The 14753-nt window shown below is 36.4% G+C and overlaps 1 protein-coding gene across 1 annotated transcript; it reads left to right on the top strand.

Moving 5' to 3' along the window:
• The first annotated feature begins 9489 nt into the window (after positions 1 to 9489).
• LOC120131185 (probable pectinesterase/pectinesterase inhibitor 36) lies at positions 9490 to 10741 on the top strand. Its single transcript, XM_039148232.1, has 3 exons — positions 9490 to 9534; positions 9615 to 9944; positions 10005 to 10741. The coding sequence occupies exons 1-3, from the start codon at positions 9504 to 9506 to the stop codon at positions 10727 to 10729; spliced, it is 1086 nt and encodes a 361-aa protein (XP_039004163.1). The 5' UTR covers positions 9490 to 9503; the 3' UTR covers positions 10730 to 10741.
• Positions 10742 to 14753: the final 4012 nt, after the last annotated feature.

The raw sequence follows: 14753 nt of genomic DNA, 5'->3' as shown, positions 1-14753 counted from the left end.
ATGAACTAAAATTATGAGAAATCATTAAGACTTTAAAATGTTCATCATAATACCTTTTTAACATACATGAGATAGAAAACATTAAATCATTTAAAATCAAAACTCATGCATGCATAAACTAAATGAGCAACCAATTATGCAAAATCAAAAAGCTTTTAAACTTAGTGGTTACCCATTCATTTTCAAGTGGCTAGAGCATTTGATATCTTCACTTTCATCATCATTGCTCCCACACACCTACAAGAGACATTTAAGTAGATTTTGGTATCCAAATTACTTTGGATCCTTGAACGTTAGTTTCAATGCCTCTTGTTCCCTTAGGAACTCATACTTGTCTAATTTTAAAACGTTTTCCTTTCTTCAAAGGACAAGAAAGTTCCAAATGACTATGAAAATGATAATGTGAGCATTTTGCCATTTTTAAACTTAATGAGATGTTTTTAAAATTAATTATTTTTCTTTTTTTAAGCTCTCAAGCTTAACTTTCAAATCAAAATTTTCTTTTTCTAAATCATTGATTTTGACTTTTAAAAGCTCTAAATCAATTTTCAAAGATTCATTTTGTTTTTCAAAATCAACTTTTGCTTCTAAAACCAAATCATTTTCAACTTTAAGTTTAGAAATTAATTTCTTATATTTGGAATTCATGATATTAAATTCCAAATACAACTCATCATAAGCAACTTGTAACTCATCAAATGAATAAGAATTTAATTCACTAGAGTTCGAAGCTACCATTGAATATTCTCTGATGGCTATAAGGCATAGGTTGGCTACTTCATCTTCATCGTTGGAGTCATTTTAATCACTCCAAGCTGCCACAAATGCCTTTTTCTTACTTGATCCAATCTTCTTTATGAGGGGAAAATCATACTTGACATGCCCTGTTCTTTGACAATTGAAGCACATCGGGGGACTCTTCTTTTTGCTCGATTCATGCTTCACTTCCTTAGAATACATGAATCTATTTATTCTTTTGAAGAGCTTGGACATCTCTTCTTCTTCTTCATCGTCTTCATCCACATCTTCATTTGTATCTTGATTGCTCTCATTGGTGGATTTAAAGACAATGCCTACATCTTTCTTCTTGTTATTCTTTTTTTCATCATCTTCTTCTTCTTTTACCATCAACTCATGAGTGAGAAGAGAACTGATAAGCTCAACAAGAGTGAGTGACTTGAGGTTATTAGCTTCGATAATTACCATCTTCTTTGATTTCAAAGACTTTGGAAGAGAGTAAATCATCATCCTCACAAACTTCTCATTTGGGATTACTTCTCCAAATCCCTTGAGATCGTTAACAATCACGGAAAATCTATCCGTCATAGCTTTGATGTCTTAATCTGATTTCATTTTGAAATTCTCATAGTTATGGTTGAGAAGACTGATTTTGGTTTCCCTTACTTCAATGGTTCCTTCATGAGTGACTTATAGCTTGTCCCAAATCTCATTGGCATTAGAAAAATATGAGACTCTTTCATATCCATCCAGACTTAATGCACAAAAGAGGATGTACATAGCCTTAGCAGTGATTTAGAACTTCTTCTTTCAATCATTCCAATCATCCATATTGCCGGTTGGAATAGAGTATCCTTTAACGATTGAGTTCCAAGCTCCTAGATCGTTGGCTTAAATGAAGAACATCAACATATTCTTCCAATAGGTATAATTTGCTCCATTGAAATAAGGTGGCTTGTTGACCGGTTGAGAGTCTTCAATATAGTAAGAGCCTGAGGTCAAAGCAATCCTCTTATCTGTTGAGTCGGGAATCGGTATAGCTTCTTCAAGAATTATTTCAAGGTTGTTAAACCTTCTAATGAGTCAAACTCTTATACCAATTGTTATGATTTGTGAAGCTCAATTGACAACAAAAAATGTACCAAAAGGGGTGAAATGACAAATTGTGTTTAGGGAGTAAGGAGAAAGAAAGTATAGACAATTTTGCATTGCGGTTTATAGTGGTTCAACTTATCAACAAAGTCTACATCCACTACCTAAGCTCCTTACTTAGGATTTTCTAACAAAACCACTAATTTGTTCTTTATTTTTTCAAGGACAAAGAGATAAACTTTACAAACTCCCTAGCTTTTCAAATACTTAGCTAGAACCAAAACCCCTTTACAAAGGATAAAAGAAAGTAAACAAAGAAATCTCTAAAAGGAATGTGTTTACAAATTAAAGTTCACAAAACACAAAATTTACAAGAGAATAGAAATAAAGAGTGAAAAACTCTTCTCTTGTGTTTGATTACTTGGATAGGTGTTCTAATCCTTCTTCAAGTGTCTTGAGCTTGTATTTATATGTTGGAATGAGTTTGTGGTTGTTTCTAGTCATTGGGAGTGATTTGGAGCCGTTGGGGATGTTTTCTCTACAAAATAAAACTGGTCAAGACAGAGGGTATCGTACTCCTATAGGGAGTATCGGTATTACCTTTGTAATATTTAAATAAAACTAGTCGTTGGGCCTGACAGTATCGATACTATGACCATGATATTGATACTACAATGTAAAGTAGTATCGATCCCCCTTTGGGTACCGGTACCTATTTTGCATTCTGGAATTTTAGCAAGCTAGTAGTATCGATACTACCTAGAGAGTATCGATACTTCTCTTCCCTAAGGTATCGGTACCACATGCACAATATCGATAATGTTTATATAGTTTTGATACTATAAGAACAGTATCAGTACTTCGTACGTGAAAATCAGTTTTGTGCTCAAATTCACTTTAAATTGACTTTGAATTATTTTTGAAAACTTTGAATAAATTTTGAATAAATTCAATTTAAGTCCAAAAATATTTTTGTCTTAATTTGTTATATCAAAATATTATAAAACATGATTCAACAAAATGAAATTCTTTAGAATTCCCAAAATATTACAAAGTGAGATAATGAATAAAACAAATGGGAGAGAGAACTTTTTTTTGGATTGTTTCAAATGAAAGTGCTTAGGCTTATTTACATTTGAGCTTTAAAGACTAAACTTATAAATAACCTAATAGTTTAGGGACTAAAGATGAATTTTCCTATGTGCACACGTTGGCCACTTGCCAACTTGTCAACCTTTGGTGTCCATTATAACCACTTGTCAATTTGAATCTAATGTTATGGTAATAAATTTGAACTTGACTTCTTCAATATCTACCAGGTTTGACCAACATTTTGTTGACTTTACAACTTGTAGGCTTGTAATTTTACGAGCCACACATAACACCCAACTCTTACTTATTTGAAAGAGAATGGAATTCGCAAGTCTGTCTGGGCTGGTTTAATCAATGAGATGTTTAGGTAAGCAACTATTAATCCCCCGAATGGAAGTTTAAGTAGGGGCCCGGTAGAAGGCCCAACCGCTACATATTTTAAGGTTTTGTTACATGTGCATCATAGCAATGACTTTGTTACTGGTATTGAGTCATTTGTCCTTCTCATCAGCTATCGGTGGTGACAAGTATAAGCTTAACTTGCACCGATCATTTAATATAGCTGGCAACACGTACCCTTGTTCTTGCCTTGCCAAATGCCAAATATATCCCACGCTTCAATCCTGTTGTTAACACGTTTTGCCAGCATTTTCAGTCTCGGTAACCTACATTGATTCAGTTTAGTAAATATTATCACTCTCACAGTCGGATTTCACTGACATTTTCACTTCATCAGAGATAGTTAAAAATCACTGTTAATCTGTCTCCGAAACTTGTTGCCTTGGTTTTATTGCCAGATTTTTTAATTAATTTGGCTATATAATGTCAAAACTTATTTACAGATGTCATAAAAAACAATATATCAAAGTTTCAAAATTCGGCAATTAGTTATAATGCATGTACTATAATTGCTTAACACTCATTTAAACACACGGATGACAAGTCTTTAAAATCATTCTCCTCTGTCCAAGTCCGACGATTGTTAGTCCTCACCAGAACCGATGGTTCATGTCATAGTTATTAAATTAATACCAACTACAGATGGTTCATGTGTTTGCTTACTCACCGAGCTATATAACCAGAAACAAAACCCCATCCCACGAAGTTCATGCATACTATTTGCTATCAACAACCAATTTCAGTTAATCAAATATGTCTACAAGCGTTACCACCTTCCTTATTCTTCTCTTAGCCATGGCTTCCGCCGCCTCTTCCTCGCAAGAACTCATTGAAGAGGCGGTTCAAATGGCTATGACCATTGTTGTGCAGCCCATGAACTTGGCTATGTTAAAAGTTAGTTTTAAAGTTTGGCAACCAACTTGAAAAATGTTTTTCAAAGTTGGTAAAGTTTGGTAGATGTTGTTGAAAATAGGAATGTGTAAATTCACTTTAGTCATTGTACTTTAGGGTATTTTCAAAGATTAGTCCCTAAGTTTCAACTATAAATACCCTAGCTCATTTAGCTTCAAAATCATCCCAAAATCCCAAATCATTTCTTTCTCCAATACTAGAGAGTTTCTTGTGAGTAGTAAGTGTTTTGTAAACACCTGTAAATTTTCTCTCTTAGTAAAAGATCTGCAGTAGTCCGGAGACGTAAGCAACTTGGCTGAACTCCTTTATCAATTTCGGGTATTATTTTTTCACTTTTATTTCGCATTCTCACTAATATAGTTATAGGAAAATTACTTGTTACTCGTTTTATTTCCTAACAACTGGTAATCAGAGCTTTTCGTTGTAAATTTTGTCAATTTTTACGAGGTTACTATTCATTACTATTCATATGAATAGTGAATTTCGTGAATAGTAAAAACAATTTCGGCGATACGAATTTGTCGATGGATGTGTTCTAATACACGGTGGTTCGCAAGAATTATCAGAAACGATCTAAACGAAGCCAGATTCGAGTGGGAGCGATGGCTGCAGACGAATGGAATGTGAAAATTGAAAAGTTCGATGGTGCGGACTTTGGCTTTTGGAAGATGCAGATTGAAGATTTTCTGTACCAGAAAAATCTATATCAACCTCTCTCAGGAAAGCAAACCAGAGGGCATGAAGAATGAAGACTGAGCTCTTCTCGACAGACAAGTCCTCGGAGTTATCCGACTGACGTTGTCCCGCAATGTTGCTTTCAACATAGCAAAGGAAAAGACCACGGCGGGTCTTATGGCGGCTCTCTCCAGTATGTATGAGAAGCCATCAGCCTCAAACAAAGTTCACTTGATGAAGCGATTATTCAATTTACGGATGGCGGAAGGGGCATTAGTGGCTCAACACCTAAATGAACTCAACACAATCACAACCCAGTTGAGTTCCGTGGAAATTGAATTCGATGATGAAGTTCGAGCTTTAATTCTCTTATCATCTCTACCAGACAGTTGGAATGCTACTGTTACAGCAGTCAGCAGCTCGTAGGGAAACAACAAATTAAAATTTGACGATGTTCGGGATCTGGTACTGAGTGAAGAAATTCGACGAAGAGAATCGGGTGAAGCATCAACCTCCTCAGCCTTGCACACGGAGTCCAGAGGGAGAACTTCATAAAGAAATTCAAATCGTGGCAGATCCAAATCTAGAAGGGAAAAATCAAGAACGGGGAAGAAAGATTTTACCTGTTATAACTACGGCAAAAAGGGTCACTTTAAAAGAGATTGCCGAGCACCGAAGAAAAATAACGGCATACAGGAATCTACCAACATGACAGAGGAGACAGATGATGCCATGATTCTAAGCGTCAACAGTCCAATTGAATCATGGATCTTGGATTCAGGGGCATCTTTCCACTCCACCCCATGTCGAGAAATCATGGAGAACTATGTCAGTGGTGATTTTGGGAAGGTTCATCTAGCTGATGATGAAACCCTGAAGATCGTCGAAAGAGGAGACATCCGACTAAAGCTGCCAAACCAGACCACCTGGACGCTGAAAGGTGTGAGACATATTCCTGGCCTAAAAAGAAATTTGATTTCCGTAGGACAGCTTGATGGAGAAGGTTATAGTACAACCTTTTCAGTCTGTGAATGGAAGATTACAAAAGGAGCACCCGTCATTGCTCGTGGTAAGAAGACTGGTACTCTCTATGTAACCTCAAACTTAGAGAATATCATTACTGCAGCAGATGCTGATGGAAAATCAAACCTATGGCACCAAAGGATTGGTCATATGAGCGAGAAAGGGATGAAGACACTTTTGTCAAAAGGGAAGCTGTCGAATCTAAAGAATGTAGATGTCAGACTATGCGAGGATTGCATCTTTGGCAAACAAAATAAAGTCAGCTTTGCAAAGATTGGTAAGACACCCAAGGCTGAAAAGTTAGAGTTGGTTCATACTGATGTATGGGGACCATCTCCAGTTCCATCTCTTACAGACTCATTATATTATGTCACCTTCATCGATGATTCAACAAGGAAGGTGTGGGTTTATTTTCTGAAGAAGAAATCAGAAGTCTTTGATACCTTCAGAAAATGGAAGGCCATGGTGGAAAATGACACTGGTCTGAAAGTCAAGCGGTTGAGGTCTGACAATAGAGGAGAGTACAGAAATCGTAGATTCAGAGATTTCTGCACAAACAATGGGGTCAAAATAGAGACAACAGTTCCCATGACACCGCAGTAGAATGGCGTAGCAGAGCGCATGAACAGAACTCTGAATGAACGTGCCAGAAGCATGAGGATACATGTCGGATTACCCAAATTTCTATTGGCTGAAGCTATCAACACTGCAGCTTACCTGATCAACCGTGGGCCCTCAGTTCCTTTGGATGGAAGAATACCAGAGGAAGTTTGGAGCAAGAAAGAAATAAACCTTTCACACTTAATAGTGTTTGGTTGTATTTCTTATGTACACATAGATTCTGCTAAAAGAAGTAAACTTGATGCCAAGTCCAACAAATATGTCTTTGTTGGTTATGGTGGTGATGAGTTAGGTTATCGATTTTGAGACTATGAAAATCGGAAGATCATCAGAAGCAGAGATGTTATTTTCAATGACAATGTGATGTACAAAGACAGGGCAACCATAGAATCAAGTAGCTCCAATATCGAAGCTGAAACAAAGGAATTTGCTGAGTTCGAGGAGATTTCTAGAAATGATGTTCAGATCAATCCTGAAGCATTTCAAGAAGAACCAGGCACACCAGAACTGAGACGCTCCTCCAGAATTCCTAAACCAACCCAACGGTATTCTCTTTCTTTGCACTACTTATTGTTGACTGACAATGGTGAACCAGAGTGCTATGATGAAGCAATTCAAGTGGAGGATTCAGTCAAGTGGGAGTCTTCCATGAAAGATGAGATTGACTCGCTTATGTCAAATCAGACGTGGGAATTAGCTGAATTACCACCAGGAAAGAAAGCTCTTCACAACAAGTGGATTTACAGGATCAAAGAAGAGCACGATGGGAGCAAATGCTACAAAGCGAGATTGGTTGTCAAAGGTTTTCAACAAAAAGAATGTATTGACTACAATGAAATTTTCTCTCCAGTCGTGAAGTTGTCTACAATCAGACTGGTATTGAAAATTGTAGCTGTAGAGAATTTACATCTTGAGCAGTTAGATGTAAAGACAGCTTTCCTTCATGGTGATTTGGAGGAAGAAATCTATATGAGGCAGCCAGAAGGCTTCATAGAGGCAGGCAAGAAAAATATGGTATGCAGGTTGAAGAAGAGCTTGTATGGTTTAAAACAAGCTCCTAGACAGTTGTATAAGAAGTTCGATAGCTTCATGGGTAGCAGTGGTTTTACCAGATGCCAAGCAGATCATTGTTGCTACATCAAGAGGTTCGAAAATAGCTTCATTATTTTATTGTTGTACGTTGATGACATGCTCGTTGCAGGCTCAAACATGCAAGAGATTATACACTTGAAGCAAAAATTGTCGTAGCAGTTTGCTATGAAGGATCTGGGCGCTGCAAAGCAGATTCTTGGGATGAGAATCAAGAGAGACACAAAGTCAGGGACTTTGATGTTATCACAGGCTGAGTACATCAAAAAAGTACTCTTCAGGTTCAACATGCAAGATGCTAAACCAGTAAGTACACCTTTAGGTGTTCATTTTAGACTCTCCAAAGAACAGCCACCAAAGACGGAGGAAGAACGTGCACACATGGTGAAGGTGCCGTATGCCTCAGCAATTAGAAGTCTAATGTATGTCATGGTTTGTACCAGACCAGATATTGCTCAAGCAGTGGGAGCTGTTAGCAGGTACATGAATAATCCGGGCAATGAACACTGGGAAGCAGTCAAATGGATCCTTAGATATCTACGGGGTACTACAAACAAAGCACTTTGTTTCAAAGGTGGAGATACGATACTGACAGGCTATGTAGATGCTGACTTAGCCGGAAATATTGACATCAGAAGGAGCACTACATGGTATGTTTATACTTTAGGAGGAAATACAGTGAGTTGGGTTTCTCAACTACAGAAGATAGTTACTCTCTCCACAACTGAAGCAGAATATGTCGCTCTTACGAAAGCTAGCAAGGAGATTGTTTGGCTCCAAAATTTCTTGGAAGAGTTAGGCAAGAGGCAAGAAAACAATGTCTTGTATTGCGACAGTCAAAGTGTTGTCCATCTAGAAAAGAATCCGTCTTTTCATTCCAGGACGAAGCACATACAATTGAGATATCATTTTATACGATCTCTTCTGGAAGATGGGATTTTGAAACTTGAAAAGATTAGTGGAGCTCAAAATCCGGCAGACATGTTGATAAAGACGGTGACTACGGACAAACTGAAGTTGTGTTCAGCTTCAGTTGGCATGCTAGAATAACAAGACCAGAAATACTTCTGCATTGATTGAGGTGTGAAGACAGATTAAAATCAGTCTTCAAGTGGGAGATTGTTAAAAGTTAGTTTCAAAGTTTGGCAACCAACTTTGAAAAATGTTTTTTCAAAGTTTGGTAAATGCTTCTTTGAAAAATGTTTTTCAAAGTATGGTAGATGTTGTTGAAAATAGGAATGGGTAAATTCACTTTAGTCATTGCACTTTAGGGTATTGTCAAAGATTAGTCCCTAAGTTTCAACTATAAATACCCTAGCTCATTTAGCTTCAAAATCATCCCAAAATCCCAAATCATTTCTTTCTCCAATACTAGAGAGTTTTCTTGTGAGTAGTGAGTGTTTTGTAAACACCTGTAAATTTTCTCTCTTAGTAAAAGATCTGCAACAGTCCGGAGACGTAAGCAACTTGGCTGAACTCCGTTATCAATTTCGGGTATTATTTTTCCGCTTTTATTTCGCATTCTCACTAATCTGGTTATAGGGAAATTACTTGTTACTCGTTTTATTTCCCAACAGGCTAAGGCTTCAATGAGTTTATATGGATTGCACAATACCTTAAATTATCATGGCATGGCTCTCAATGAATGTATTAAGTTGTACGATGAAAGCGAGTCTAGGCTCTCGTTGTTACTCTCTTCTCCAGGCTTCACCGTTGATGATGCTCGAACATGGTTGAGTGTCCTGCTCGCAAACCACCAGACTTGTTTGGAGGGGTCTGCCAAGAAGGCTATTATGATGCAAGGTCACGCACATGCTCATAACTTGACAAATATGCTTCGACAAGCTTTGGCATTGTATGCGATGTATGGGAAGGATGGTGTGGTTGAGCAAGGTATGTTCCTTGGTCTCACATTTCCCCCCTTATAGTGCCCATTTTCTTTTATATAGACAATGTTCATTTGTTTTTGACAGAGGCAATGCCTAGAGCAGAGTTCAACAGAGGTGGGAAACTTTTAGCATCTTGGAATCCAGAAACTTCAAAGGCTGATATTGTGGTGTCAAGAGATGGCTCCGACACTCACAAAATAATCAATGAGACAGTGGTTGTTGTTGCTAGGATGGGTAACAGTCGTCGCCAGAGAGTTATAATTCATGTGAAAGCAGGGGTGTATAATGAGAAAGTGGACATAGACAAGAACCTAAAGAACATAATGTTTGTTGGTGATGGCATGGATAGGACAATAGTGACTGGTAACCGAAATATACCAGACGGTTCCACCACTTACGGCTCTGCAACATTTGGTATGGTTTCAAATCTTTCTTTTTTTTTGAAAAAAAGTGTAACTTGATTTGTTTCTGCAGGTGTTTCAGGAGATGGGTTTTGGGCAAGGGACATAACTTTTGAGAACACAGCCGGTCAATATAAGCACCAAGCAGTAGTATTTAGGGTAAGCTCAGGCCACTCTGTGTTCTACCGTTGCAGCTTCAAGGGTTACCAAGACACACTCTTTGTCCACTCCCTAAGACAGTTTTACCGAGATTGCCACATATATGGCACAATCGATTTCATATTCGGTGATGCCTCGGCAGTGTTACAGAACTATGACATATTGGTAAAGAAACCAATAGATCACCAATCCAACATGTTAACAGCACAAGGGAAAGAAGATCCGAACGAAAACACAGGGATTTCAATAGTGGAATCCCGAGTAAGGTCGGCATCTGATTTGGAACCTGTCAAGCATTTGTTCAAGAGCTACTTGGGCAGGCCATGGAAAAAGTATTCCAGGACTGTGTTTATGAAAACGGACCTCGATAGTTTAATCCACCCCGAGGGGTGGGACGAATGGAGTGGCACCTTTGCACTTTCCACACTCTATTATGGTGAGTATATGAATACGGGGAGTGGTGCTTCCACTGGAAACAGAATCAAGTGGCCTGGTTTTCACGTCTTCAACAGTTCCAGGAGGCTACTCCTTTCACTGCCTCCAGGTTCATATAGGGAGAGTATTGGATTCTTGAGACTGGTGTGCCTTTCAGTGCTAACATCTAATGGGGGATTTTGTAATGATTTCATGCTTTTATAATGTGATAAATTACGACTAAAAAGTAAATTTAGTAATTATAGTTCAAATTTAAATGTTTTATTTCTCTTGCCTTTTCTCCCTCTACTCATCATGCATATATCACCATCTAATTAACATCTTAGAATATAATAAATGCCTAAGGAAAAGTTGTACATTTTGGATAAAGTATTAAACTATATTAAAAATAATCTTTTTGGTAATATAATGACCACTTTGTAATGTTTGAGAAGTTTATTAACTATTTTATAATTTATGAGACTAAAAACTGGAAGAAGGTGCTTTGGGTGTAAGGGCAAGTTGACTTTTCGTTTCATAGGACCTTACAAGGTGTTTGACTCCTCGTTTCATAGGACCTTACGAGGTTCTTTAGAGAATTGGACCAGTGGCTTACAAACTAGTTTTACCATAAGAGTTGGAGCGCATTCACAATGTGTTCCATGTATCTATGCTTAGAAGATACCGCTCCGACCCTTCGCATGTCATACCCTTATAGCATATTGAAGTCAGCTCAGATATGATCTATTCAGAAGAACCAGTTAGAATCTCGGCTAGTGAAGTGAAGGAGTTAAGGAACAAAAGGATTCATTTGGTGAAAGTCCTATGGAGGAACCATGGCGTTGAGGAAGCGACATGGGAAACAGAAGAGGACATGCTTCAGTATCCTCACCTCTTCTACCAAGGTAAATTTCAAGGACAAAATTTTATTTAGGAAGGGAGAGTTGTAACTTCCTGAATCCCGGGTTAGAATATTGGGCTAACCCGAGATGGGTCTTGGTTTAATTACTTAGCTTGTAGGAATCCTTAACCAAAATTAAAGAGGATTTAGGCTTAAGTTGAGCCCGTTAGTGAAACAAAAATGGTGTTTTTAATATGCAATCAGATTTTGAGGGACCAAAGATGTAATTTTACCCTTGTTAAAAAATAAGGATGAAATCCTTAATTGCTTGGTGATATCACGCCTAATACACCCTTTTTTCTCAACTCTCATTTGTCTCTTATTCCTCTTCAAAACTTCATCTTCATAACTCTTTCTTCCTCACCAATAACCAAGTAAAGGTAGAAACTTGGTAGTGTTGCAACCCTAGTTCAGCAACCTAAAGGTAATAATCATGATTCTTGTATCCCAAGCTTTGTATCTAGCTCTCAAGACACCCATTTCACCATAGTTGCAAGAACAAATTTAGAAGAGTTTTAGGAACTAGATGGTTCCAACCCATTTTTCAGATATTGCTAGCCTTAGGAAGTGTTTTAAAACCCTCCTTAATCCCTTGCAATAGTTAGTAACACTTGCATTTAGTTTTATTTAGTGCACGAGGTTGGAGAAGGCTCCAAATCTAAGGGGAAGGAAAAGCTTACTTTAGACTGAGTCTTTGACATTTCCAGCAGTATAGCATCAAAGGTAACTCACTTTTGACTCAACTATACCATATGTAAGTCATTTAAATGAAATGTGGTAGGTTGCATAACTTGAAGCATCCTCATGGTAGATTTCATGTTTTAGAGTTATAAACATGTTTAAAGTCCTATTTATGCTCCTTTACATCTTCATAAAACATTAATAATGTTTGAGGACCTCACTAAGGTCTGTCTTTGAGATAGTATAATAGAAGTTTTTACACCTATTTTATGTTCTATGCAGGTTGAATTTTGATACTTGAGGGATAATATCGAAACTTGTTCATCTTCTCGGGCAAACTCGTGAGTTTCTGGGCAAGAATATCGATACTCTTTCAAGAGTATTGATACTTTGGGTCATGGTTTCGAAACTCCCATAAAATTTTAAAATTAAACAGAACATAATGTTTAAAAGTATTGGTACTTATATAAAGTATCGAAACTTTGAAAGAGTATCGATACTCTTGGGATATTATCGATACTTTCAGTATGTTTTGGACAACAATGCCATTTTTTTAAGGGAATTAGACTCGAGGTACCCCAACACTTCAATATATCCTCAAATAAGACTTCAAGAAAGAACAATAATTAATATCATAATAGTAGAAACATAAATAGCTAGGTTTATATAAAACTAGCCTTGGTTGACGCTCGAGAAACAATCAGGACACCCGAGTTCCTTTTAGCAAAAATACGACAGTCAATGGATCCAATTTAGTGTCACGACACTATAGTAGCTGACTGGGTGCAAATGCCCCAAGACTTGGAGTAAGTCGGTGTGTGTACGTTCAGATGCAGAATTTGGGATCTCACCCAAGAGTAACCAATTGGGCTTCGGCAGTGCTAGAGGGGTGCGTGACCACCGAGATTCAGAATCCCTCGGTCGCATTATGATGTCGGCCACAGATTATCAATCCAGTAGTTGTATATTCAGACTTGTGCCACTTTTCATTTCATGTAGTGAATGCATATAGTATAGTACAATTTTAGTGAGGCACTAAGCTCGTAAGCTCAACATTCAGAATTTGTTTTCGTGCGCAGGTTCTTATGGAGCAGGTCGTGGAGAGCTATCGTCATTAGATATTCCACTGCAGGAAAGCAGATTTCTAGAGACCTCTTAAAGTACGTCTTAAGTCATCTTTAGAGGGCATATAATATTATGGACCTTGTTATGTATTTAGTTATAATTCTTTTGAAACTTTGTATTTTGTATTAGTTAGCGTATATATTTTGGGAGCTCTCATTATTTGTAAACCCGGTTTATTATTATGTTTTTATATTACATTATACATGTTTAAATTTTAGAGATTTACAAACAATTTTAAAAGAAAATTTTGGGTCACTATTTCGATAATCCCGTATAACATTATAATCCATAGATCTTCGGATCTAACTGGATTAGGGTGTTACAAGCAGTCTCAACCCTAAGCTTGAACAGTTCCCTTAACACCGGCTTGCATTACTTTTACACTCAACAAGTCAAAAATTACACCTTTTGAGAAGACAACGATAATAAATGAAAAACTCATAAAAAAGCATATGATTATCAAATACAACTAAAAAGATCACTATGACATGTGCTATTATTTTTATTTAAAAGTATTAGAGTCTCGTTAAATATTTTGAACTTAATTAAAGAAAAATTTAATTAAAGCAATAAAAATACTTAATATATTAGAAAACAATTACACCAGTTAAAACAAATAAAGATTCGTTAAAAGAACTATGGGACATGTTATTATAAGTGAATATAATAATTGTTATTTTTATTATACATGTCATGAAATTAATAATATTAGAGACATGCATCACATTACTTAACGGGGTCATAGTATAGATATCACATTAATAATCTCTTAAAAATATATAAAGTTGTATATAGGATGCAAAAGATAGCTAAAAGGCAACTTCTCAAAGTTATCATTATAGTGTCCTTTGGAGACAATTTCTAACGTTAACCGGTTTTTTTTCTAAATATTTAAGTTACAATTTTCAAAGTATTATTGAAGAAGGTTCCTAATAATAACCAGCACTCCCAGATATGTGGGAACCAAATTTTATAATGATCTTTGTTTATGGGAAACAAGGGCAATTGCCTTTAGAAAGAGCTTAGTTTCTGGATGGATAATGTTTTTATTACCAGTTTGGCAAATTAAAAAGGTTCACTTCATGTATATTGTTCCTATATTTAATTAAATGGCACCTTACACACATAACACCTTGCCCTAGCAAAAATAATTTAAAACCATAAAGTTCTTAGGCCACCTAAATCATAGTTGATTGAATATTATTGTTTCATACTATTTTTTTTTTGTTAATCACGGTAAATATAATAAAGTGAACGATAATAAAATCATAGATTATGAACGCATGTTTATATAAAAATCAGAATGAAAATGAATAATACAAGATGATTTGTAATATCATAATTTATCTCATAGTTTTTTATAATCACATACTTTAAACAACTAACATTTAGTCAAATAGTTGATTATAAAAGAAACTTGAGTAACAAGAAATATAATCTCGAAAGACTCTACATTAATCATAGATCTTTATTTTCTGTCAATTTTATTTCTTCACCAAAAAAATCGCATGACAAATTTTTTTCACTAGTTCAAAACTAAAT

The sequence above is a fragment of the Hibiscus syriacus genome, unplaced genomic scaffold (assembly GCF_006381635.1).
Source record: "Hibiscus syriacus cultivar Baekdansim isolate YM2019G1 unplaced genomic scaffold, ASM638163v2 tig00110549_pilon, whole genome shotgun sequence".
In the NCBI taxonomy this organism is placed as follows: domain Eukaryota; kingdom Viridiplantae; phylum Streptophyta; class Magnoliopsida; order Malvales; family Malvaceae; genus Hibiscus; species Hibiscus syriacus.
Note: the sequence above shows the minus strand (reverse complement) of the source record. Positions and strands in the feature narration are given on the sequence as shown.

What these genes read in the sequence shown, in the direction of transcription:
- LOC120131185 (XM_039148232.1), top strand. Translation starts at nt 9,504, where the DNA reads ATGTATGGGAAGGATGGTGTGGTTGAGCAAG. An exon ending in GGATGGTGTGGTTGAGCAAG is followed by an intron (nt 9,535 to 9,614) that starts GTATGTTCCTTG and finishes TGTTTTTGACAG; the next exon opens with AGGCAATGCCTAGAGCAGAG. An exon ending in TTACGGCTCTGCAACATTTG is followed by an intron (nt 9,945 to 10,004) that starts GTATGGTTTCAA and finishes TTGTTTCTGCAG; the next exon opens with GTGTTTCAGGAGATGGGTTT.